Below are 27,159 nucleotides of genomic sequence, written 5' to 3'. Positions count from 1 at the left end.
GGTGCGATGCTGAAAAACTAGTCCATGCATTTGTTACTTCAAGGCTGGACTATTGTAATTCTTTACTGTCAGGAAGTCCACAAAATGCAGTTCAAAGTCTTCAACTGATCCAAAAATGCTGCAGCAAGAGTTCTGATGAAAATCAACAAGAGGGATCATATTTCTCAAATTTTAGCTTCCCTTCATTGGCTTCCTGTTAAATCAAGAATAGAATTTAAAATTCTCCTTCTAACGTATAAAGCCCTTAATAATCAAGCTCCATCATATATCGGAGCTCTGATTACCCCGTATGTTCCTAACAGAGCACTTCGCTCTCAGACTGCAGGTCTGCTGGTGGTTCCTAGAGTCTCTAAAAGTAGAATGGGAGGCAGATCCTTTAGCTATCAGGCTCCTCTCCAGTGGAACCAACTCCCAGTTTTGGTTCGTGAGGCAGACACCCTGTCTACTTATATCGGGTTCCCAGGAGCTCTGGGAACCCGATATTCAAGCCAGACAGCGTTTGTGTTTTAAAATATTTATTTTAAAATGAAAGAGGTTGGCAGGGAAGACAAGCAGGCAGGAATGGCTGACCAGACGACGTAGGCAGAGGCAGACTTGACCATACAATGCAGTCTGAGACAGACTTGAACAGATGATGATGGCGGAACCAAATTTGACAGATGATGTGGACAGAGACCAACTTGCAGGCAGAGAAAGATCTGACCAGAAGCAGCTGACGTATCCGCCAGCTTGGGCAGAGAGAGATACAGAATCCCCAGGAATGACCTTAACTCAGTGGTGCACACAAGCACAGGTTAAGTCAACTAGCAAGGGTAGGGTAACCCTGCCAAGTCTGCAGGATCAACAGGCTGAGCAACAAAAACAATGGGGAAAAACACTTGCAAGCAGCGAGACAAGACCTTTTGGCAGAGAGTGGTTGAGTGTGGCAGGTATATGTAGGTGTAGTCCCAAGTGGAATTAGCAGTGGCAGGTGAAACTAATTATGGAGAGTGGATGGTGACTGAGATGAGCATGAACATGGGAGAGATGAATCGGTCCAAAACACAAAATAAAAGCCCAAATCATAACACAATCAATGTCTGAAACTTTAGACTGAAAGTTATCTACTAGTTTATCTACTGAGTTACAGGACAAAATGGAAGTACTAGAAGACTAAGCTTGGTTAAAGGTTTTAGTGGCATCGTCCTCAAAGATGCATTTTCTTATGGTGTCCCTTTGGCTAACTGATCCATCGTAAATGATGCTTTCAAAGATAACAGAAAAGGGATCAGATAGGGAAACATCAGTTACATTGACTTTGGGAATGTTGAGACCCTTAGTGATGAACAAGTCTAAAATGCATCCCTGCTTGTGTGTTGATTGTTTACCATGTTAAGTTAACTCAAGGTTTCTGAATGTGTTACACAGTTATTTTGCACCTTTGTCTTCAGGATTGTCAACATGAAGTTGTAATTAACACACATTGGAGTTAATTAAAATCATTAATTCAAACAGTTTGATTTGGACTTCGGAGGCTTGTAAACATTCAAGAACATAGTTTTAGCTGGAGAGCCAAATATTCAAAACAGTAACATTTTCTGAGAAACACCTTTTTACACTTTAGTAAATCACTAAAGAATATTGCCACTCCTCCACATTTCCTTTGCTGTCTGCTCTCACAAAGAAAATTGTAGTTTGGCGGAGTGGACTCCATCAGAATAGGTGCCTCATTAAGTTCATGTAATCATGTTTCTGTTAAAAACATTAGTTACCACTATGACTCAGTGTGCTGGGTCATAGTGGTCAGAGTAACCCGAACAAGGAATTGGGTTCCTTGTTCGGGTTACTCTGTGGTCTTTTGACCTGTTGAGATGTGGGGTGAGTCCTCCTCGTGTGGTGAAGTCTCTTTCTGCATCATCTTCCTGGCAATTTTTATCTTGGCTGTTTCGGACTGCAATGGGCTTATCATCTGTTTATGTACTTGTACCTTGTTTAAGGACACAGCTGACGGTGCATGGTTCGAGAGAAAAAAAACATGTTGGAAATGAGGTTTTTTGGACCTGGTCTATTTAAAAAAAAAAAAAGGCAAATTTGCTGAATAAATGCCAGAGGAAGTAAGTGCTTGATAAATTAGTTAAAGAGCCATTTCTCATAATGCCGCAGGTAATTATTACTAAATATGTCAAAGGAAACACTAAATTTCCATCACTGTTAATACATCCAAGAGAAAAAAAACTATGTACACCCTCACTACCTTACTGGGATTTAACACATAAAGTAGCTCCCTGGTGCTCCTAATTAAACTCGCCTGTTTTTAAATTGAAAATTACTCAAATGCCACTTTAAAATATAGGGGTTTGTTAACATCATTTCAACTATGATCCTAAATTGATCTTAAAGGGAAATTTTTTGCTGATCATTAATCCAGTCAGGTTATATGGCATGTACATATTGTTTAGAATTATACTTTCATATTTCAGCAAATTCAGCCCAATGTAATACTGTGCAGTACTCAGCAAAATTGCAAAGAACCCAAGAGTTCATTCATACACTCCAGAGGCCTCAGCATACTAAATGTTAAAGTTCATGACAGCAAAATCTGTATGATCAAAAAAGGTCTGAACAAGGTTCTGCCGTGAAACAACATCTTCTTTCTCAGAAAACATGGCCACGTGACTTTAGTTTGCATCTGAACAAGCTATAAAACCAAGATAGCCAGTCTTGCAAGGAAAGGGGAAATGCTTTGTTAAGTTGCCATGGCACTGCTCATGTTGGTTGAAAACCACAAAAAGGTGTTACAACAAACATTAACCATGCACATTTCCTGCATTGAGCTTTGAAAACTCAACCCATAGCAAGCAAAGGATTTTTGTTGAGTATTCTATGTGTTAAAATTAAATATCAAAGAGCATTTACGCAACCAACTGGTATATATTATTTTTGGTTGGAGCTAAGCTAGCATTTAAAATTTTTGAAGTGCCACTTAAAAAATAAATGAAATTGTAAACTTTCACTGGGCTACTGGAGTCATTAAATCAAGCAAATCACTTCAGGCGATAACAATATAATAATACAAATGCATCTAATGGTGTGTAATTAACCTTTCTAAGACTTCTATTTAACTCCTTTTTTCCACCTTTATTTAGTTAATTTTTTATTTATTTTTTATTTAGGTAATTTTTTACTTTTCAGTCAGTTAAATCTAGTTTTTTGGCCAAATTTTCCTTAAAAGAAAGAAGCTGCCTAATAATTATCCACACCTTGATATAGGGGTTTATGGGTTCTTGGGTCACACCCTACCTCAATACAGATTAACTGCTACGCCTTTTTCCATTTGGCATTGAAGTTTATACAGCTTGCAATAGAAAATATGTCTAAAATGATGATATGGTCAAAAATACTCACTTGCCTAATAACTGTGCACACAGTGTATAATTTCATATACCATGTAATGTAATGTAACCACCGAACACATATTACTACAATCACTAATTACTGTTTCTGTTTTTGTTGTATACTTTGGAGCCTTACCTGTTTTGGTCAAGTCTATTTTTATGAATATTCTCTGCTTGATTGTATCTTTTTATCTTTCCCACATTCGCTTACCCATGACCTGAGCTGTTGTCTGTGTTCTATCGCACTTTGGTTTGTGCATATATATAACTATATGTGCTGCACATGATGCTGTGGAGGGGGACAAGCCACATGAAAATGAGAACAAAAGATGCATAGATACAAACCATAAAGTGAACACCAGGTCTGACACAGGGAATCAGTATGATAAGTGCACGTGTCTTTTGATTGGAACATTTGATTGTTTGATAAAGCAGATACATGCATGCCTAACCACAAGTGCCTTTTGTGCTACAAAGTGAAGCAGAAGCAGAGCCAAGACGCAGGCTGTCGCTTAAACTCTGACAACTACAAGTAGCTCAAGTGTGACGGGGAAGTATGTTAAACCAAGTTTAAAACTAAAATTATTAAAATATATATATTTTTTGTTGCTAGTTAAGCGTTGTTGCTTTTGTTCTAAAGGATAAATACAATACTATTTGTAAAACATTGAAAACCAATAGGTAGATGAAGCTGATGCTCACCTTCAGCCGGGGTAGGTTCTGTTTCTTTGAGCTCTAATCCCAATTGAGGGCAATCCAATGTCCAGGTTTATCATGTAACAGTCATGGTCGGCTGCTGGTTGAAACACAAGTGAATGTATAACTTCATGTTCCGAGATGAACTTTTCCAGTCGGCTGTCACTGCAGGCAAACATAGTTTAACTACCCCCCCACCAAGCCCCCTGTACGCACTGCAAACACAAAGCTGTTCTCTTCTAATGCTTGCTTTGCCATTTTCTTTATACAATGCTAAAATGTATCTAACAGCAATCACCGGGCAATAAGAAAAATGTGTTTGTGTTAAAATAATTAAGCTTAACATATAACTGACACAAGTACATCACAGTCATGACTGATTACCAACTGTTTAAATATTAATTAAAGCTCAGTTAGGTTTTTTTAAGCACATTCATTTTAAACAACTTTATCATTACAGGAAAAAAACATGACATTTTCAGAATGTGCAAATATGATCTTTTATTCAAACCAGTGTTATGCATTTTAAATGTATTTTTGTTGCAAGCTGTTCTCAAAATCAAGAAGGATCAAAAAGAGAAGCGTGGATGTGTGGAGGTGTGGCTAGATAAATAAAATAAATGTAACACACATCCATCTATGATTTAACAAGGGTTGCAATAATATTTTCAAATAAAAAGCTTTCTTTCATGAATAAATAGATTCATAATTAGTGAATTAGATTTTGTGTCTATTAACTGTGTGCTTAATATGCACAACAATAAGCCAATCATGCTGGTTTTCCAGCTATTAAGTGAAACACAACTAAAATGGAAATTATATTATTCCAAGAGCGGCTCCCTGACCTCTGAGATAAATGCAATCGCGCCCACAGTCCATGCTTGATTTTGGACCTTTGGGGGAATCAGTAGTACCCGGTGAGAACACACACGTGGACTGTGAGAATCACCCGAGACGTCTTGCTTCAAGGCATCAGGCTAACAACATGGTCATACCTGGGCCATATAGAATTTGCTCAAGTATTTCCAAGTTTTGTTAAGATGTGGTCGCTGTTTGATTTTTATGAACCGTTAACAGGTCAAGGCCTTTGCGTGACATTTAACCAGAGAAGCCATATATCCAGTTTGCAGTGTGGAACCAGACAAGGCAGATGGGAGCATTTGGAAGCTTTTGACTACGTTCTGCTGGGAAACCTCTGATGCACATAACCACCCACCCACCCAAACACTGCTACTGTCATGTTCTGTCCCGGCTGACTGAGAAGATCCTCTCACTCTCCTCCTGCACCTTTCAATCAGTGTGATCTGCTGCAATCAGCATCGTTCCATTCACTTGTTCTTCTGCCTTTATACTGCAGCTCTTCAGTCACTTGGGGCCAGATTATTTAAAGTCATCGAGTGAGTAGATGTCCAGTGGTCCTTGATTGTCTTCTGTTCAAGTCTCTGGATTTCCTTGTCTCGCCTTGCTCACGATCTGCAACCAAGCCCATCGGATCTGTCGGCCCCTCCCGTCCTGTGATGTATGGGTTAGATTTCTGCCTCATCCCTTTGAGATTAATTGGTGAGCTGATCGAGTCCAAAAGCAACCGCGTAACTTATCATTTCTCAGTGCATGCAGCCTGCACATCAAACAGTTTTTTTGGGTCAAGGATAACCAGAAAGAAACATTTCAGAGTGTGGAACAGTCAGAAAGAGCTCTAAGCTGTTGTGGTGATGAACAGCTTTGTGAGCTTGCACGCTTTCAGGAAGAAGCTTTGTCGTTGCAGGTGTGGGATAAACTGTCAGTGAAAATCCACTGTAATTACAGAGGTCTGAGCTGAACCTTCGGTGTTTGAACTGTTAAGCAGCAGTAGTGCTTTCTGAGCTATCTAAAATTTTAGCTTCATCTAAACCTTCTACTTGTATATTAGACCCAATCCCAACTAAGGTATTTAAGGAGGTATTCCCTTTGATTAATGCTCCTATTTTAGACATGATTGATCTATCCTTAGTTAACGGATATGTACTGCAGGCTTTTAAAGTGGCTGTTATTAAACCTTTACTTAAGAAACCCTCTCTTGATCAAGATGACTTATTAAATTACAGACCCATATCTAATCTTATTTTCCTTTTATGAAATTCTTGAGAAAATAGTTGCTAATCAAGTATGTGAGCACTTACAAAGTAATGACCTACTTGAAGAGTTTCAGTCAGGCTGCAGAGCTCATCATAGCAGGGCAGAAATTCAAATCCAAGCTAAACTGAAAACAAAAAAATAATAAACCAAGTTATTTTGTAACATTTTGTAATTATGGGGAGGTGGTGTTCCTCTGTCCCACTCTGTGTGCGACAGGTGCTGACTGGGTCGCACCACTGATTGATGGATGGGGCAGACGCCTTTATAGTTGGACAGGTTGTTTATGTGGCCGTGGTTCTGGGATGGACTACCGATGTCTCGTACTTATACAGCGCTTTATCAAGTCCGACTACTCCAAAGCGCTTTGCACTGGTCAGTCATTCACCCATTCACAGACACATTCCCACCGGTGAGCTACATTTTAGCCTCGGCTGCCCTGGGCCAGACAGACAGAAACGAGGCTGCACAGCACCACGTGCTTGTGCTAAATCTCACTGCACAAAATGTTAATAGTTTAACGGCAATACAATTTTAACTCTGAAAGATGTACATGTATCTTAGTTCTTTCTTAGCAGGACCCCTACTCTGACATAAAACATATCATAAAAAATCCAAGATTTTTGTCTTTTTCGTGTAATCGGGCTAAATCAGTTGTAGCTAAACTAAGTAATCTAAGAGAAAGCATTGCGGTAATTTGATTCTTTTTGTAACTTGTTATAATCTCAGGTTTTGGACAGGTGTAATAATAGCCTTAGTGTGCTCTAGTGATGTTGCTCACACAGGTCTAATGAATGATCAGAGACATGAAAAATTAGGGGGAACCTGAGATTTTCCAAGCCTGAATTCCTTTACTCAAAGCTAAATTAATCAAAACATGCATCAGCATTTATCCTGGCCCTCTGAAGACCAGATGGGCACACATGCCCCTGTAATCGCCACCTTTCTCTAACATCAGACTGGAGCCGTCAACCTGAACTCACAGGAAATCAACATTGTAAGGTGGAGTTACACTATTCAGTGCCATTTTAGTTTAGCACAGTGCTTCTGAGAAAGTTCCTAATTAGCATTATTTAATATCCACACAACAGAATTGTTTGAGTAAAAACAAGGGGGTGGGGAGGGGGTGTTTTTACATTAAGCCAGCGTCAATTTAATTTTATTACTGTAAACGAGAAGCTGGCATTTCAATTCAGAATGTCACCATCTGCAGCAGGGTGATCTTCAGATGCTGAATCTCATTATGAAAATAAAGTACAATTTGTAGCAAAACCTCAGAACTGGATTTCGGACCTGGAGCTAACTAGGCGTGTTTCATACAGTGAATTCTGTGATCTACTAATAGTTTAAATGCGCTTGAACAAGAAGTGGGTGAAATTAAAGATATATTCTTGAAATACAGAAATTTGAGAGGTGTGATGCAGTCAGTTAAATAAGGATCTGAATGCCGTCTCACAGGCAAAGGGTAGAAGACTGGAGAGCCGAGGAACTTTTATTTAACTACAACAAATCCAAACAGGCTGCCAAGCAGGTGGCTGAAGAACAGATGTCCAGCACAGATGATGCAGGAACTGAACCTGGCTCGGGACAAAACAAAATGTAAAACAAAAGCATGATCTAACAAGAAAGGGCAAAAAAAAAGAGAGAATAAATTTAAAAGAATTAATCTTTTAAGCACAGCCCTCTGTCTGGCTTGAATATTGGGTCATCTGTCTTTCAGTTCAGAGAACCACAATAAGAGGACGTTCTAATATCTGCCGGAGTTCACTTTACAAACTTTCATGGTACAGATTCTGCATGTACCACATGTGCTTCACAACGTGTTCTGTGCGCCGATGCTAACTAAAGATTAAAAAATACTGTCACTTATGTGAATTTGGGCTACAAATATCCACATTTGTTAGAGAGCTGTGCAGAGTCCTGAAAAACCAAAATATTTCTTATACTTGTTTATACTTTGTTATTTTACCACCACCGACCTTAATGTATTTTATGCTACAGATAAGTTGGAAAATATGGACGTGATTTATAACATTTACAATCTCAGGAAAGGTTAAATAGTTCAAGGGGTGTGAATACTTTTGCAAGGCACTTGCCACATTGATAAACTTACCACCACAGCTGCCTGCTGTAGCAGAAACGGTCTGATAGTATTAATGTAGCTTCAACCCCATGTGAGGCAACACTCAACTCCTCACTGCCCCTTGCCTTTTCCTCCACGCTCCCTCTGAGCACTGCTTCTCCCAGCTGTGTGTGTACATTGTGAACTTTGGCTGTGGCAAATATCGAAGGACAAGCCCAGCGCGCCGCTATCATATGTCCCGCAAGCCGCAAAAAGGGATGGCTCGGAGAGGGGTGGTGGTTTGTGAATGCTTTGGCAGAGGGGGCTGTTTCTTTAAAAAGATCTCTGCGGCCACATGATCCTGTTTGTGATTGTGATGGTCCGCTGGTTGCTTCACTGCAGGCTTTGCAAAGAATGGAGCCTAGCCAATGGGAATATGTGGGGCGCCGCAGGTGTGACAGCGCAGGTGAGCCATGTCTGCAGAGAGCATGCCATAGCAAGGATTCTATTAATGTATAACACATTACATACAGTGTGACTGAGGCCAGCAGAGTTGAAACAGCGTCTGTGCCGTCATGCTTCAAAAACGAATGGAGAACTGAATCTCTTTTTTTTAACTGTAGAGACTTCAAAGGAGCAGGTGAATATACGTAATGAGCTGAAATTAAGAGTGGCCTGGTGTACTCAATGGTTGATTAGTTTTAGCAGAACTTAACTATTCCCTCCACAGGCGCTTTGTTGACATGTAAATCAACAGCCTCGTGTACTTTCAGAAATAAGCATTAAGGAGTGCCTGTTTGAGATTCTTAAAGTCCGAGATCTCTGAAGGCTTGTTCGACAAAATGATCCGCAAGGGTAAAAGAAAGAAAAATGGCAAAATATTCATTTTAATATATGGTTTAATCCAGGGGAAGGAGGAGAAGGTGATGAAAATCTGCAATGTTTTTATTGACGGTCAACAGGTGGATCTCTTGAAAGGGCAAATGCCAAACAACTCTACGTGTAGTTAATCTGCACGGGTTTAGATAATCTAACACCAGAACACACTGACCTCACTGACCTTGATTTTGCATGCAAAACAAAACTTGGTTTATGATTATATTATATATGTCACGCCTAACTCAACCGCATTAAAGTTGGAATTTGTCATGTTACCAGGACGCTGTCTGACCCACATGCAGGGAAACCAACAGGAGATTAGAACAAGTTCTATAGTTTATTTACAAGCGGTAAATGAACAGACCGAGGTGGTTCGGTCTGTTCAGGAGTGAGGATCCAGGAAAAAGGTCAGAGCAAAGGAGGGTTTCAGATTTCATGGAGTGTTAGTCCTTCGGTGCTTTCGAACCTTGAAGGCAGGCATGAGAACAGAGAGAGCAGCAGTGAGAGCCAATCGGTGTGAGCTGCAAACAAGAGTAACAGCAGGAAACCCAGAGACTTCTTGCAGCAGGGTAAACCGGATAAGAACTTGACCCAAAAACCTTGAAAAGGGGCGAGAAGTCAAGATAACTCTAAGTGAAGGGAAAGAATGGAACAAGGAAACAAACATGAGGCTAGAGATACTTCAGCTGATGACACTCAGAGGTTGATTGCTAGCTCTTCTTATGCTCCAGCTGATGAGCCAGATGGCAGGTGCTCATCCCTGCCTGGCTCAGGCCCAGCCACCTGCAGTTCCCAGGAAGAGAGACACACACCAACACAGACCCACAAACCCAGATCCCTCACTGAACTCGGGTAAACAAGGTTGTCAGAGCAAGCTAGCTAATGTTAGCCGTGCAGCAGCTTCTGTTTATATGTCAGCAGCCGTGACAGCTGGTGGTTTTTTGCTTTAGCTATTTTATTTATTTGTTTTTTTGTTTTTTGGTTTTGTTGGGGGGGGGGGGTGTATTTTATAGTTTAGAGCCTATAACTAATTTTCAGCCAAACAATATATTATATCAACTGAGTTTTCAACCAAATATGTGTTTTTTATCAAGTGTTTTTATCAGGTTCTGTTCTAATCATACTAACAGGTTAAGTTGTGGTTGTTTTAAAAATAAATATGTATAGATTTTAGTGCTTACAGAAACGTTTTGGGTTGTCAATCTCAGGTGTTATTGTTTTAGTGGAAGATGGAAATTAACTATGAGAAGGCATCTTCTTGTTTGTCATTTAAGCCATAAATCCAGCTTGTTTGAGGGAAGCTGTTTTTTTTTTTTTTCTCCTGATGTTGACTTGATTTTACTTAGTTTTCATCTTAAGGTGGAACATTCAGAATCAGAAAGGATACTTTTGAAATAGTTCAACATAAGATATATTCCCCAAGAGAACGTTTTTGGCAGAATTCTGTCGGATTGAATCACAAGGCAAGGCAAGTTTATGTGTATAGCACATTTCAGTACATGGACGATGCAGTACTTTAAATTATTAAAACATAGTAAAAAAAAAAAAACAATAAAATGTAGGAAAATTGAAACAAAATAAAACTTAGAAAAATGGAAACTACAAGTAAATATTAATTCTTTTTAAAACAGTTGGTCTACAAACTTAAACTAATGATGTTTCAGTGAAACAGTTTGACTAGAACAGTCAAAGACAATCCTAAATAAATGTTTTTATTCTTGTTTTAAAGGCACTTAGGGTTTCAGCATTTTTACAGTTTTGTGGGAGTTTGTTCCAGATAAGTGGAGCATAAATGCTGCTTCTCCATGTTTGCTTGTGGTTCTGGTTCTAAAGAGTAGGCTGGAGCCAGAAGACCTGAGTCTTCTGGCTCCAGCCTAATCCTAGAAATGTTCTTCAGGTGATAGAAAGCTGACTTAGTAACTCCCTTTATGTGCCTCTGAAGGTTCAGGTCTAAGACGATTAAGGACGAAATGATCCTGTCTATAAGCAGCTGAAATGAGCTTCCCTTGTAGGGTGGCTGGGTTTTACATAGGAAATAAGGTGAGGACAAGGCTAGAGTAGAACTGATGTTCGTCCACATCAAACGAAATTAGCCAAGATGGTTCTGGTATCGGATTCGGATGCCTTCAAGGCTCCTCCCTAAAGAGACTTTCTGAGCACGTCTCACCGGAAAAGACCTCTGGGTAGACCTAAGACTTACTGAAGGGACTTCGCTTTTGTCCTGTGATTACATGTAGAGGTTCCGTATGAGCAGGAGATTCCTCCTGGATCTATTGCCCCAACGACCTGATCTTGAAAAGGGTGAGGACAATGGATGAATGGATGAATAAATAGATAGATTTTGTTTTGTATGATTACCAAACACCTAATTCAGATCTTTAAATCTGACCTTTGTGACTCTTCTCATGCTCTGGAGGCCTTCTTTCGGCTGAGATCCTAAGCAGCTGCTCATATTGCTTACTGTATCTTGGGCTTCTCTGGTTACACACTTGAAACGCCACAAACCCTGTTGGTGAAAATATTGATTCAGTGCTTTGGTGTAGTGCCTCAATCTGTCAGTGGATCACCGGCCTCCCAAATTGAGCAGCAGTTGAAGCAGGAGAGCATCTTTTTACACAAAATTACCATCAGCACTGGCACCCCACAGGGGTGTGTTTTCGCCCCACTCCTCTACTCCCTGCACACAAATGACTGCACCTGAAATGATCTGTCTGTGAAATTTCTGAAGTTTTCAGATGACACCTCTGTCATTGATCTGTTCCAGGACGGTGATGAGTCAGTAAACAGATGAGCTGGATTGGCTGGTCAACTGGTGCGGCTAATTAAACTGATGCAATTCATGAAAAAATTAATAATTTAACGGTAAAGCTAATATGAGTAAGCCAAACTGAGAAGACCAATTTGCAATTCAAAGTAAAGTTTCAGATGATGTCAATTCCAAGTTAAGAGGAAAATTGAACATAAGAATAGCATAAACCTCCGCTGAGCTCATTTCCTTAACAATTGCGTAACTCCTTCTTAAGAAAATAAAAATATCTCTCAACTGTTTGTTGATTTAGAAAAAATTTAAAAAGCACCAAAAAAGAATTACAGAATAATTACTTGTATAGTGTGCTTAAAAAACAGATGACACAAGGCCCTAAATCTAAAAGAAAACATAAAAATGTAAACTAAACACATCTATTCACAACATAAAATCAAGAAACTCTGAGACAGACAAGTCTGAGATCACATCCATTCATCAATTCACAATTGCGATTTCAATTAAATTTAGACTTTTCTCTGCATTTTACTTATAAAGTTGTTTGTAAACAAGGACTATTTAAAAGAAAAAAAAGTACAATCAGAATAGTACTTTTCAAGCAAATAGCTTGTTGAGCTGGACATCCATCCCGCTGAACATAGAGTACAAAGAGCAACCGACAAACAAGTCTATATATTAAACTATTAAATAATCCATCCATCCATCCATTTTCTGACCCGCTTAATCCCTCATGGGGTCGCAGGGGTTGCTGGTGCCAATCTCTAGGGTTCACTGGGTGAGAGGCAGGGTAACTATTAAATAATAAAATTACATTATCTCACTGCTGCAACTCTCTTCCCTTCTATGTGGAGGCAAACCCACCTTAAACATATTACGAACACTTTAACGATGCCTCTTATCCATTCATTGTTACATAGCCAATGATTGCAGATCTCTGCGATTTGGAAATTGCATTTTCTTAAATTATGATTATAATGCAAGTACGATTCATTGTTCAGCCCTAGCAACCAGTCATCAGTAGTATTTTTAAATGTTGCACCTAGAGAGGGAAATTTGTTGTCCTTTACAGAGGAAGCTCTGACAAACTGCGCAACATGACATACAATTTGGGTACTGCTCAATGTTACCCAATGACTAACAGAAAATCGAAGAAGCAATATCATAATTTTCCAAAAGGTCAGAAATTTCCCAATTTCTGGTCACTGGGTATCTTTAAAAGGATATTGTTATCAATGTTAGTCATTAGTCATACTAATAATAATAATAATTATAATAATAATGAATTACCTGTTTTGTCTTCAGAGTTGGTGAAACAGAGTTCTTGAACATGAGATCTATACTGATACTGTGATTTAGGTGCAAGTTTCTATTTCTTGGATGAGTTGGATGAGTTATGTTATGCACAGTGTTTACCGTCGTTGTAAACCTTCCAAAATTCATCTCATGATACGTGGTAGCTAAATTATTATGAAATGTTTGACTCCACGCAAATGTAGCATGTTGTTGCTCTTTAAGGTGCATCTCAGAATGCCTCAAACTAGTTTCACTATAAGCTTGCTAATTTGAATTAAGGATTAGAAAAGCATTTTCCCTCTGTTGAACAGCAGTCACCTTTTATTCAAGAAAAAAAAAGAAGCTGCCTCCCAATCGTCGCGATCGAACAGCAAGTGTTAGAAGTGTCTAAGGCGACTTCCTGCACGTGGCAAGAGGAGCGTAATCTACTGGAGATTAGCACAAATAACACTTCTTGAGGCTTGACATTTACGTGGGTGAGCCGGGACTTTGAATTATGATTCGCCTCCTTGTTGTTTCTTCCCTTTAACAGATTCTTATCAGAGATAACATTGTTGGCATAATGGCCTAGAAAATGCAGCCCTTATGTCAGCAGCCACTGTGTGTTGTTAGACATAGATCAAAGAAAACAACAGGGGAAAACACTTGTTAAAAGATACACAGATAAGTAGATGAATGAGTTGTCTTCTCTAAAACAGACTCCAGCTAACTGAATGATGAGTAAAATTATATTTTTAAATAAATGTTTTTGCTCATGTACTTTTGCAACATTTCAAAAGGCATTGTTCCAGAAATCTTGTGGTTCATTCAGCTGCAACTGTGTAAATCACGTAAAACATGATGTTCATGTCTATCCCCAGTTAATGGTGTAATTTTTACAGTTTTCATTTTGTTTTGGAGTGAGACGTTACAGATCTGAGTCAGTGGTTTAATAACTACATCAATAACTTTTCACTGTTGTCCTATCAATGTTATCAGTCACTGGGCCTTTTATTTTTACCTTTGTTCACAACATCTATGGTCTTTCTCTTCCACTGCTGAAAGAAACGTAAAAAATTTGTTTTGTTGTCAATAGGCTTCATTATTCTTTATTGAAGACACAAATAGGTCCATATTAACAGCTATACAAACAAATATATATATATATATATATATATATATATATATATATATATATATATATATATATATATATATATATATATATATACAGTGTGTGTGTGTGTGCAGTGTTGTATAGTAACGAAGTAAAAATACTTCACTACTGTACTTCAGTATATTTTGGAGTACTTTATACTTTTCTCCAATATAACATTTTTTGATAACTTTTACTTTTACTTCACTATTTTTCTCAAGTTAATTGCATACTTTTACTCCAATACATTTTCAATGTTTGGTTTAGTTACTCGTTACAAAAAGAGAGCGAGAGAAACAAGTGTTTTGACCCCACCTACTGAATGACTGCGACAAAGTCGGGACTTGCCTGGCCTGGTTCATCGCCACCAACAGGATAGGAGGCTGGTTCAGTGGTAAAGCAGGTTAAATTAACCTTGTGGTATAGGTAGAGCATCTAATAGCAGAGAGTCCTAATTTTCTTAACCAAATGATAACCTGCAGGTGTATCTATTAGCAGGTTTACCACTTCCTGTAGGTTAACTAAGCCTGGTTTATCACTTCACCATGTTCTTAGTATACACCCTCTTTGCCTGCACTTGGTTGTGTACAATTTTAAAGTGTATAGCACCTAACTTGAAGAAGGAAAACTGAAAGCTTACAAAAAGGTTGTATTTTCTGTCTAAACTTGGTCTAAATTTCTCCTGCACTTGGTTGTTTATATTATTTTAAGTGAATTTGACCTTCAAAGTTTACCAAAATATAAAAAACGTCATTCAAACTGCATGTGCTTTGTTTTACTTTTTACTTATACTTTTTATTACATTACTTGAGTACATCTATTTTTATAGTAATTTTCATACTTAAGTACAAGACATTTCAGATACTTTAAGACTTTTACTCAATTAACATTTCAGTCAGTGACTTGGACTTTTACCAAAGTCATATTTTGGAGAGGTACTTATACTTTTACTTGACTCCGAGATTTCAGTACTTTATACAACACTGTGTGTGTGTGTGTGTGTGTGTGTGTGTACATATTGTACCTCTATGCCCGGATTTAGATTAAAGGTACAACCTGCCCCCTAGTGGTGGCCCAATGATGGCCCGTCTGGTGCCCTAAACAACAGCGGAACCGAATGTACTCATCTAAATTCAGGAGCAGCTCCCTCTAGTGTTGCTTGTCCAACTAGTGGGCCAGGTTGTTCTTACCAGTTTAAAGTATAACAGATTAGGAATACTTAGGAATGATTCCTTGCTACCTAAGGACAAATAAGCAGCTCTGATTAGGAGTTTTAAATAATGAAACAGATGGTAAGACAGACATGCAGTCTGGCCTCAGGTCCTCCCCCTCTCCTGCTTACCAAGTACTTTTCCTTGGCAACAGTCAGCTGATCTGCTGTACTCCATGTAGTCTTAGGAAAGCACACAGAACGCAGAGCTGTGCGCCTTAGCCGTTCCCTCTTCCACTGGCCTCTTGGCTTTCACTGGCACCATGTCCACAGAGCATAAAAACCTCACACAGACCCCTCTGCTGAAGATCTGGGTGCCATGGATGGGACGTAACTTGAACCAGCGGAGGGGATGTAAGTCCTGTGAAAAACGTATTTGTTACTTGATTTTAGCCTTTGCCTGTCTTTTAGTCGAACGCCTCCCGCAGAGAGGTGTTGGATTCCAGTTGTTTTAACCTTAACTCAGAATTGTCAGGAGCTGAGAATGCAAGTTAGCAGGAGCAAGAGGAAAACAGTTGAGTAAAACACATGATGACAGCCTCACTAAGCTAAACCGGGTCAGAGCTGCATATTTGACATGGTCCTCTGAGCAGTTTTGCTGATACAGCATAACTCGTTCAAAATTAAATGGCATTGAGGCTGAAACTCTCTCTGTCCCAGTATGAACTCAGTGATGTTGGTAGTTGCCCTGTAATTCACTGATATTTTTTAAAGTAATGACAGACAAATGTTATACAACTCCATCCATTCCTGGGTAAGACAAACAGGTGATTTAAAGACCAGGTTTTCTGTTCATCGCTGTGGCTTTGTTGGAAAAACTTTGAGCAATAGCAATGTTTTTGGAGGCTGGTAAAAGAATTTTGCCTTTCATATCCTGGGTTCAAAGAAATGCAGGTTTGCACTGCGGATATTTGAGTTGCCTCGTGGTTTTGTTGTTCTGTTAATGAAGTTTACCTGGGCAATGGCACACATGAACAACGACACTGAGCCCTACTGGGATTGCTTCTAACAGTCTGAATGTGAGACGGATACTGTATTCTTGAATATTTAATCAGCAATCCAGTCCAGAGTTACAGCTTCTCTCTGTTTTGGTTCTATGTTTTCTCATCAGCATCTGTGCCACAGTTCTGTAACTCCCCGACGGTGATTGTGATGGTAGGGTTGCCTGCCAGAGGGAAGACGTACATTTCCAAGAAGCTCACTCGCTACCTAAACTGGATCGGAGTTCCTACAAAAGGTCAGTGTCAACCTTAAAATTCTTAAATTAACCTTAATTAGTTTTTTTTTATTGGGCTGTGACTCAAATATTTTCTTGGTTTTCCACCAGTTTTCAATGTGGGCCAGTACCGCAGAGAGGCAGTCAAGACCTACAAGAACTTTGAGTTCTTCAAACCCGACAATGAGGAGGCCATGAGGATCCGCAAGTAAGTATAAGGCAAACAAAAACGCACTCAATGGACCACTGTGGATCATTTTTTTAGATTTCCCTTTGATTTTTAAACATTTTACCAGATTTGTGTCTCTTTTGATGTGATTGATTTTTAAATTACTTTTATTTAGTATCAACAATATCTGCCCCTAGCATTTTAATTTAACTATACTTATGCTGGTATAATGCTGCTTTATATTGCTGTCACAGCATCAACTTAGTGCCTTACAAACACTGAGTGAACGGGTCTGTAGCATCAATGGGTTAAGGGGACAGAATTTCTATTATTGTACTTTTTTTCTTCTGTACGGCCCCTTGAACTGCAATTACTGATCTTAATTAAAAAGAGATCATATGGGGGTTCCTCATCATGGCCACTTTTTGAAATTATTATTATTTTTATTTATTTATTTTTTTTTTTTATTTTTTCCCTGAAATTATTATTAACAAAATCCCCTAACCTAGAGTATCTCTAATCAGATCACGCTGGTGGATCATAAATAATTTCATATTTCTGTCACCAAACTGCAAATAGGAAACAGAAGTAAATACAGTTTTCTTGAAATTGGTGTATTTGTCCTTGATTTGAGCAGGTAAGCTTAAATTATCTTTCAGTGGAATAAGATTTTTGCACTTAAAAAAGGAACAACTCATCTCCAATATCGTATTTCAAGTGCAGTAGATCTCATTATCTCATTAAAAATGCTCACTATGTGGGCATATTATTTACCTGCTCAAATCAAGGACAAATACACTAAATAAAAAAAAAACTGTTACTTGTAGCCCCCCTTTTTTGCAGTGCCGATAACCAGACTGCCTTATAGTCATTAAGCTATTAACTACACTAATTGGAACTTTTCTGGAGGTTGGAATTTATTTTACTCTCTGCTAAAGGGAAACAAAAGTAAGTAAAATGTTCTTGAAATGAATGCATTTGTCCTTGATTTGAGCAGGTAGATAAGATGATCTACCAATGGAATAAATCGTTTTACCTCTGAAATAAGATAACTACATATTCTGCACTTAAAAAAAGACGATGGAGATTAGTTATTTCTATTTTAAGCGCAAAAATCTTATTCAGCTGACAGATCATTTAAACTCGCCTGTTCAAATCAAGGACAAATTAAAATTTTCTTTTCAAGAAATTTTACTTACTTTTAGTTCCTTTTTGCAGTGTTGTGTTTCCTTTTTTTAAGCACTTTGACTTAACTTCTGCATAGAGTTCCCTCTCACTATCATTTCCACACATTACTTACTCTTAATTAATTGCTCATATTGTTAATTGTTGCCCATTCAAGTTTAATTTGTCTCTCAGGGCCTGCGCTGCTGCTGCGCTCAAAGATGTTGCTGCCTTCTTCACAAAGGAACACGGACAAGTAGCCGTAAGTTACAGGAGAATTTTAATTTTTTCTCTAATTACCATAAAATATGCTTTAATGATTATGGCCAGAAAGATAAAACATTCAGACAAAATGTTCTGACTTTTTTGGCTGATCTTACATAATTTAGAAAATCCATTACTTTGGATGTATAAATCATGTTCTGACCTAACAAGTATGAAAAACAGTCTGTTTCCTTCTGGATCTTTACAAAGCTTCCAACAAATGTGTCTTGCAAAGTCAACCTAAAAAGAGGACATTCCTAATCCAGACTGCTGTCGATTTTAGTTAGTTAATTGTCTCCTAAGTGCATCAGTCCCTGTTGCTTCTAGAATCTGTTATGTCTTCTCTCAACACTGTGATCTGACTGCCTGACCCAGCCGTTTTAGGCTCTGGGTTCAGGGGGCGGTGTCCTGCCACTCAAGAGACTTAATTCCTACTAAAGTGTTTCTTAGTTATTTGAAGCTTGTGCATTGCCCCTTAGTTATGAATCACTTCAGATCAAAATTAATTGTATTATGGTATTTCAAGTATTGTTAATTTAAATAACATTATTTCCAGGCACTAGATGAATGAGCACTGGCAACAGATGTGTCCTGTGTCCCACAGGTGTTCGATGCTACTAACACCACGAGGGAGAGGAGGGCTGTCATCAATAGCTTTGCCAAAGAAAGGGGCTATAAGGCAAGTGAGAGTCAGTTTTGTAATCCTACTAGATATTTGTCTTTCTTAAGGTTAGAAAAAGACAATATTCTGATTTTTTTCATGGGAAACTATTACTGAATAACTATTTTTTTCTTACTGATGAGATGCATCTTTTTTGCTCTGTCAAGGATGTGATCCAAAAATATGTCTAAAAGAATGCTAGAAGAGATTCTTTATAACATAAAACTGCATTTCCCTAGTCTCAGGGATTGCTATTTCAGTTCTTTTGTGCTTAAACTGCACATCTGCTCTTATTAAGTTTGTAATTAAACCTACCACTTCAACAATGAAGAATATCTGCCTGAATTGTGTATACAGTATTATTTACTGTATTCATTATTCACAAAATATATGAAATTGGTCTAGATTTTGTCTACAGCTTGTAATGTAGCTTATACAATAGATAAAACATTAAGTTGCTATGCAATGCACAATTAGCACCATGTAACTCATCATAATGATCATTTAAAAAGTGCTTCCAATATAATCCTTGGTGTGTGCAGAATAAGCATCAACAGGTGTGCTGCAATACCACATTTAAATGTTTCAGAGCATCATGCAATTGTTAATATCAGGCAAAGATAACTTCAGTAAATACAAAATTAGATTTTTACATGATTGTTTCATTTATTTTGGCAAATTATTTACCCTCAACATTGTGGGAATAATTTAAAACAAATAGAAGATGAAAGCCACAAAAGCACAAAGGTCTGATCACGTTGCCAGAAATAAACATACTTTTATGATCCCCAGAATATTAGGAAAATATTAGGACTGATGAGACAATGAAGGTGTGGCTCCTAGTACATCTGCCATAAAACTAAACCAGCATGTTAGAAAAAAAAAAAGATCAAACCTCCGATCAAACACGGTGGAGGTAGTATTATGGTCTGCAATGCTTTGCCGTACTGTGCTGCTTCTGGACAAAGACCTTGGAGACACAGATTCTGACCTCTAAACAGAAAACCTCACAGGAGAATAGCCGGTCAAAAGTTTAAGTGCAACACAAAAGTAAAAACGGAAGTAGTCTGTGAGGAGGCAAATACTTTTTCACAGCACTGTAAATGCTGAAAATGAAGTGTTGAAATTACTGCTTTCAAATTGCTTCCTATTCGCAGGTGTTCTTCGTAGAATCGATCTGCGACGACCCAGAAATAATTACAGAGAACATCAAGGTGAGGCACAAACTAAAAACCTCCATATTTAGTAGAAAGGAGCGGGGACTTTCTTTAAATTTTAAAACCAACTTCTTTACAGCAAGTAAAATTTGGAAGCCCAGATTACATCGATCGTGACATAGAAGAGGCGATGTCAGACTTCATCCAGCGCATTGAGTGCTACAAGGCCAGCTACACATCTATAGACGATGAGAAAGACAGGTACTGGGCGACCCATGCACGTGATCACAAGAAGGCGATCCGATTCATTATTCAAGTAATTCATTCTTTAAAAATTACTATATCTGCTTACTTTGACCAGGAAACTCTCCTACATAAAGATCTTTGATGTGGGCAGCAGATATTTGGTGAACCTAGTCCAGGACCACATTCAGAGCAGGATTGTCTACTACCTCATGAACATCCACGTCACACCGAGATCCATTTTCCTGAGCCGCCACGGAGAGAGTGAACTCAACCTGTTGGGTCGCATAGGCGGGGATTCAGGGCTGTCTCCGAGAGGCCTGAAGGTGAGTTCAGATCCTGATCATGGGCTTAGGGAAATTCTGAAAAAAGTATATTTTTCTGCAGGTCAAAATAACTGAGTGGAAAATTTTATCCAACCTCTTTTTCCGCAGTATGCGGACGCATTGGCGACCTTCATCAGAGGTCAGAACATCAAAGACCTGAAGGTGTGGACAAGCCACATGAAGAGGACCATCCAGACTGCAGAGGCTCTGGGAGTCCAGTACGAACAGTGGAAAGCTCTTAATGAGATCGATGCTGTGAGTTTAAAACATATTTACAAAAATAAATGTTTGTTTTGTGCACCTGGTGACCTCAAGATATCTCTCTATGCCGCAGTCCTTCTGATCTTAGGAGTGATCTTAGGAGATTTATGCACCTCCTTTACCATCTTCCTTTGAATGATGACAAACTACACTAGGGTCGTGTCTAGCCTTATTAGCCATAGTTGACATTTTTTAAACCCTTTTAATTATTTGTCTAAGTCAAGTATTGTCAAGTTTGGACCTGTAGCTATTTACTTGTAGCTATTTCCGTACTTCTGAAGATAAACACAAATCTACCCAATCAGAAATGCATGTTTTCAAGGCTTTCCCATCCTGAAGAGTGGCAGGAAAGGAGCATAACCCACATTAATAACCCAGAAAAACAAGCAATAGTGGGTTATTAATCATAGAAGTCCAGATACTCATAATTTAACTAAGTACTGATTGCAAAAAAAATCTTCAGTTACATCAGTTTCAATGGGAATTATTGAGGGAGTCAAATACTGACTTACTTAAGGTTAAGTTAGAATTAACATGTTAATTTTTCTGAATAGATATGATTTTTTAAAGCTTGTCCTTTCTTTCAAGGCGTTCTATGAAGTTTTGAAAAATTCAGTAATGTTAATTCACGCATGGTTACACTTAGGTTGTCTTTGAGCAAGGGTATTACAATAAGTACGCCATAGTCCATTAGTCTTTTGATGCTTAACTTTGGGTCATTTGATACAATAAAACTTTGGAGTAAAATTCTAAAATATATTCCTGTTTCCTAGAAGAGTAAATAAAATAGGTTCCCCTACAGATGAAGACTTGCTTGTGTTTGGAGGTTTAATGACTGTCCACCTGGCTCACCTTCACACTTTAGCAGTTGCTTAGTAAATTTTTAATCTTTAGCGACACTTTACTCTCCACACATTACCACTGTGATAGCATGACTTTAGGCTTGTTTGTATGTTGTTTTCTGTGAAGATTGCTTTACACTCACAATTAATTGCAAATGTAGTCAGACTGTTGTACTTTTCTGTGCTGTTTTTGTATGTTTTGTTTTTTTTGTTTTTTACCAAATTTTATTCCTGTTTTCTCTAAGGGTGTATGTGAGGAGCTAACTTATGAGGAGATTCAAGAGAGCTTTCCTGAGGAGTTTGCAATGAGAGACCAGGAGAAGTATCGTTACCGCTACCCTAAGGGCGAGGTGGGACCTGCTTTCATTAGATTATGACATATTTCTACCTTTGTTTTTCTTTTTAACCACTTAACATGTTTGATCTTTGTTTATTTGGGTTAAACTGTTACAATCCTAACCTTTGACTTACTTTTATTGCACGTGATTAAATAGATAGGTAAGTTTGACTTGGAAATGCATTACTTTTTAAATGATAAAGATATAATCAAAAAATAGTATATTTTAAGTTTTTAATATCTTACTTAAGTATTTTTCTGATTAATTAATTCTGAAAATGTAAGAGCCATTCTAATTTTCAAGAAATGCTGGCTATGACCATTAGATATGTCTATTGCCCACATTTCCACCATCTCCACAGTTGGAAATGGTGGAAATATCATGGTTGGGTGCTATTTCTCTGGTGGGACCTGGTCAGCTTTACTGCACTGAGGGCTAGAATGGTAAATGGCTTGTACTTGTTTAGCATTTTAACAAGTCCAACGACCGCAAAGCGCTTTACACTACAATCAGTCATTCACCCATTCACACCCTGATGGTGGTGAGCTAAGTTAGTAGCCACAGCTGCCCTGGGGCAGACTGACAGAGGTGAGGCTGCCATACATCAACGCCGCCAGTTAAAGGAAAATCTCCCTAACTCCTGCGCCATTGTTGCCCCCAAGACACATACATTCATTGAAAAATATTGGACAAGTGCCTTTTTCCTACAGCCAGATTACTAAAGATGGTGCGTGGATGTGTCTTCCAGGATGAACATGACCTAAACCATTACACCAAGGCAACAAAAGGGTAAAGTACAATCAAATTATGCCAATCATAGAATGGCATAATCAATCCACAGATCACAATCCTATGGAAAATCTTAAAAGATATAAAAGATTTAGAGAGATTCTGTGAAGGGGAAAGGGTCAATATTCTCCCCTGAGAAATATTCAAACATGCCGTGCAGCACTGCAAGAGAAACTATGAGGCTTCGTTTGCAGCAAGGTATATGCCAACAAGTTCTAAATCATAATTTAGTAGGAAATCAAATACATTTTCCCTGAAAATTAATTGTTAAATTGTATTTAATGTGATATTTATCTGATTGATATTCTGTCTGACCTAATCAAAACTAAGCAATTATGAGAGTTTGCTTGTAGGTTAGCAAACTTTAAAGAAAAATCAGGAGAGAATGAAAGGTATATTCGCTTGTGTTCATGCTGTAGTACATATGGAAGTCAAAATTACCCATTTTATTTCTTCTTAAGAGGTTCTGCTGGAAGATATAGAGGTACAAGCTGGGAAATAAGCTTTCTCTTTCAGGTAAAATATTGAAGTAGAAACATTTCTCCTCAAAGCTTTCCTTAAGTAGCTTCTTCCTCAGATAAAATTAAAATAAACTGAATTTTGCTTCATTGTTTGCACTTGGATTCAAGTATTAGAATTAAAACTAGATTAATAGCCCAAACTGAAAAGAAATTAGTCAGAAATTGAGGATGAGATTCTTTGAAACTCCAGCGATTACAGATAATTATGACAACAACAACAGCCCCCTCTGCTGGTGGAGGTATGGTCATGTTTTCATCTTTTGGGAATGCCCGCATGCCCATATTGCGAAAAATGAAAAATATTAAAGGTCATGATATCGTTAGATATATATTAACTGGTCCTTATATTTTGCACTTTTTTCTTTGTTTTTGTTCTAGAGATAAATATTACGTACAGTTATATTACTGCTCTCTTCCTTTTGTATAAAAAACATTACAGTTTAAAAAAAAATAATTAAAACTAGAATTGGTTTTATAGATCTCCTTCTGTTCTCTCTTCCAGTCCTATGAGGATCTTGTTCATCGTCTGGAACCAGTCATCATGGAACTGGAGAGGCAGGAAAATGTCCTGGTAATCTGCCACCAGGCCATCATGCGATGCCTCATTGCCTACTTTCTAGACAAACCTGCAGGTACTAAAAACAATCTGCCTCTAGGTGGACTGATTTCCTTGCTTCTTGTTATGCATCACCACAAAATATTCTGGTCTAAAACTTTTAAACACTGTTTGTAATCGTCTCTGTGAAGATGAACTGCCTTATCTTAGATGTCCCCTCCACACCGTGCTTAAACTCACACCAGTAGCTTATGGTAAGCAGTAAATTGTGCATCCTCAATTATTGGTCTCTGGCTGCCTTCACTGACGCTGTGTTTTTTGTCTTTCTGGTCAGGATGTAAAGTTGAGTCATTTTTTCTTAACATTGAAGCTGTCAACACGCACAGAGAGAGGCCAACGGTAAGCTCCACTGGCAAATATTTACTCTAATGCTGATTAAAGACTCATAGACTGTGACAGATGTTATGCAGAATGCAGTCTCCTGTCAAAGGGGTCCATGACTTTTGCTCAACCAGGATCTGACCAATGAGCATAAAGTTTTAAAAATATATTGACAGAAGTGAAAGGTTAGTGGAAACAGGTCATCGTAAAGCTCACCTGTCAGGTAAGCCTACTGAAACAGAACAGGTAGTGAAACAGAAAGTTGGAGAAATGTTGCTAACTGAGGCCATCTAGTGACCAGAAAGAGAACTACAGAAATCCATGGTGCATAACGGAGCAGGAAATATGATTCTCCAAAAACAGACAAAAAATAGTTCATGCTTCATAGAAAATAATAATCCTTTATTGTCCCACAATTGGGCAAATCCAGGTGTAGGCAATTATATATTTTTTCAACTGTGAATATTTATGGTCAAAAAAAATAAAAATCAAAGAGGGTTATTCATCAGACTTTAGCTTTTCAATAACCTTCACCAGGTTATTCACTAACAAAAGTTAAGTCTAGATTCTAAATAAATGTGCAGACTTTTAAAAGTTTTTTGGAAGTTGGGAGCATTTTTGTGAGAAGCTGAAGGAACTACTTATAGGATCACCAGACAGATGAATAAAATAAATTTTCTTACTCCAAAAGATAATCAGAAGTATACTCTGGTCAGACTTTGTGTCAGTTCTGAAAAAAGCAGAACATTTCACCAACCGTTACCAGGTATCTGAACTTAAAATATTTTTGTGCCGTTTGTTATGATGACCGTTAACTTCAGAGAAGGCTACATTATAAGAAGGTTAACTATTCTCCTCATTTTTGCAGTCTATGTGTTGTACAAGGAACCATTACCCTAGTTTCCTAGGGTTGGGTAGAGCTAATGATTGAAGCATTTAGATAAATACAGGAGTTAATTCCAGCATCCAGCCTATTAGCTGGAGTAGCAGTCATGCCAAATATGCCATTGATTTTGCCAACTTTAAATGGCAGGAACATTTTGTAAGTTAACATCATTATAAATTCTAATGATTTTAGTTATTTCACTCAAAAAGTGAGTCATATTTGTTATTTTATTGCACACACAGTGGTATACGGTACCTGAAGTATTTATTTCTAATATTTTTTGATGATTATGACTTACAGCTAACGAAAGCCAAGGTTGCATTCCTCTGAACATCATAACAGTACAGAATATTAAAATTTGTATTTTTGAAAACAAAACTGTCAACCTACTGACAAGTATGTCCATTACTGTACTGTATATGCAGTCATTACTTGCTTGGTTCTCATCTTACATCACAGGTAATTCCCGCATCAATGGCCTTAATATTGTCACAACATCATAATATTTTTACATGAAGTTATTTTTTATTGGTCTAATGTGTGTCTGTTTGCCTGAGAAACTTATTTAAGTGGTTTCCATTGGTTCTAAAGCATAATAATCGCAATTTACAGACATAAATACCTGAAGCATGTAGCTGCATGTGTAATGAATATGTATAATATTTAGTTTCATTTTGAAATGTGATTGCTGCTGTGTAGTGTAGTGTGCAAGCCGGGGCTGTTAGATTGGCATTTGTGCTCCCAAATATAATTTCAAGACACTCGGAAATGGTAAAAGAACTAAATATATTGACTTGAATACTCCTGCCAGGAACTATCAGGGGGAAAAACATTGTCCAAGACAATTACTCACAGTATTAATTGATAGATTAATCAAACTAATCACTTGTCTCTACCTTCAGAGACGATCAGCGGCGTCTGAACTGCATTACCTTGTTCTATTTTGCTATAACATGAGAAAATGTCAAGATTTTAATAGAAAATATTGGTTGCAAAATTTACTAAATTCATTCAAAGATTCATATGCAGATGTATCTGTACTTTGAGGAGAAGAGGTATTAACCCTTAATAAAGTAAAAACACTTTTGGCTTCAGTGAGTAAAAGTGCTACTTTAAAACAATTTATATCAGTTGTCAAGAAGAGTGGTGAGTCCTTAATGCTTTGGGCTTGTTTTCCAGCTCATGGATGAGAAAATATGTGTGGCGCTTTATAAGAATTTGATTATTGTTTCACTTTGTTTTCATCTCTTTGTAGAACGTCAACGTCAACAGAAAGCCAGAGGAAGCTCTTCAGACTGTTCCTGATCACAACTAAAGACCGCTCTGGGAGAAATGGACTACAGCTGTGTTGTACTGGAAGCGTTGCTGCAAATAGGTCTCAATAAATCTTAGAGATCCAGTTAAATTAGTGGTGTGTGGAAACAAAGAAATAGATCAATATAAACGAACTGGAGGGGACTGAACACGGACTTAAGCGGGCTGCAATTGCGACACCCGACATGGACAAAACCTACAACTGTGAAATGTTGCTGTGTCTTATCTGTCTGGGTGAGGTTTTTGGGTTTCTTGAACGCATCACAAATAGGTTGCCAAATGTTCCATAGAAACACACACTCTGTGTGGAGGTTTAGTGAGCAATTAGATATAGCTCATGCATGTCCAACCACCCTTCAGAAGATAAAAAAAATAACTGATCGTGATTAAGGATCAGCACCATGGACAGCAACAAAACAAACAAGACATTTATTGTTTCTTTAAACTTCTTTCTGCTAAATTGCCAAAAGCCGGGGTTGGTTTGAACTGAAACAGTTATAGTTATATGTAAACATAGACAGAACATAAATGGAACGAAGACTTCTA

General features: G+C 38.0%; 2 protein-coding genes across 5 annotated transcripts in view; one reads left to right on the top strand and one right to left on the bottom strand.

Annotated features, from left to right (window-relative positions):
• LOC105918333 (UDP-glucuronosyltransferase 2B19-like) overlaps positions 1–12,011 on the bottom strand; it is a 16,538-nt gene extending 4,527 nt beyond the window's left edge. The window contains exons 1-2 of the mRNA XM_036141974.1: positions 11,324–12,011; positions 4,077–4,167 (exon numbers count right to left, since the gene is read on the bottom strand). The gene's annotated coding sequence lies outside the window, so the exon portion shown is untranslated. The remainder of the gene's footprint in view (positions 1–4,076; positions 4,168–11,323) is intronic.
• pfkfb1 (6-phosphofructo-2-kinase/fructose-2,6-biphosphatase 1) lies at positions 8,563–27,159 on the top strand. 4 transcript variants are annotated; one of them, XM_036141983.1, is made up of 14 exons: positions 8,563–8,710; positions 16,637–16,762; positions 16,853–16,949; positions 18,270–18,336; positions 18,943–19,017; positions 20,157–20,213; positions 20,296–20,417; positions 20,518–20,725; positions 20,834–20,980; positions 22,074–22,178; positions 23,979–24,108; positions 24,224–24,286; positions 24,367–24,431; positions 26,555–26,704. In XM_036141983.1, exons 1-14 carry the CDS (start codon positions 8,659–8,661, stop codon positions 26,612–26,614), a joined length of 1,374 nt encoding a protein of 457 aa, XP_035997876.1. In that variant the 5' UTR covers positions 8,563–8,658; the 3' UTR covers positions 26,615–26,704. The 4 variants fall into 4 exon arrangements, 3 of the variants coding, with proteins under 3 accessions (XP_035997876.1, XP_021166737.1, XP_012708836.1); XM_021311062.2 differs by lacking the exon at positions 8,563–8,710 and adding an exon at positions 8,785–8,884; XM_012853382.3 differs by lacking the exon at positions 8,563–8,710 and adding an exon at positions 15,716–15,879 and having other exon boundaries at positions 26,555–27,159.

Source organism: Fundulus heteroclitus, chromosome 1, assembly GCF_011125445.2.
Source record: "Fundulus heteroclitus isolate FHET01 chromosome 1, MU-UCD_Fhet_4.1, whole genome shotgun sequence".
Classification (NCBI taxonomy): Eukaryota; Metazoa; Chordata; class Actinopteri; order Cyprinodontiformes; family Fundulidae; genus Fundulus; species Fundulus heteroclitus.
This window is presented reverse-complemented; position numbering and strand designations above follow the sequence as displayed.

Coding starts and splice junctions, on each gene's coding strand:
- pfkfb1 (XM_012853382.3), top strand. CDS start 15,789: ATGTCCACAGAGCATAAAAACCTCACACAGACCCCTCTGCTGAAGATC. Junction 15,880..16,636: donor CTTGAACCAGCGGAGGGGAT/GTAAGTCCTGTG, acceptor TTTTCTCATCAG/CATCTGTGCCACAGTTCTGT. Junction 18,337..18,942: donor AGGAACACGGACAAGTAGCC/GTAAGTTACAGG, acceptor TGTGTCCCACAG/GTGTTCGATGCTACTAACAC.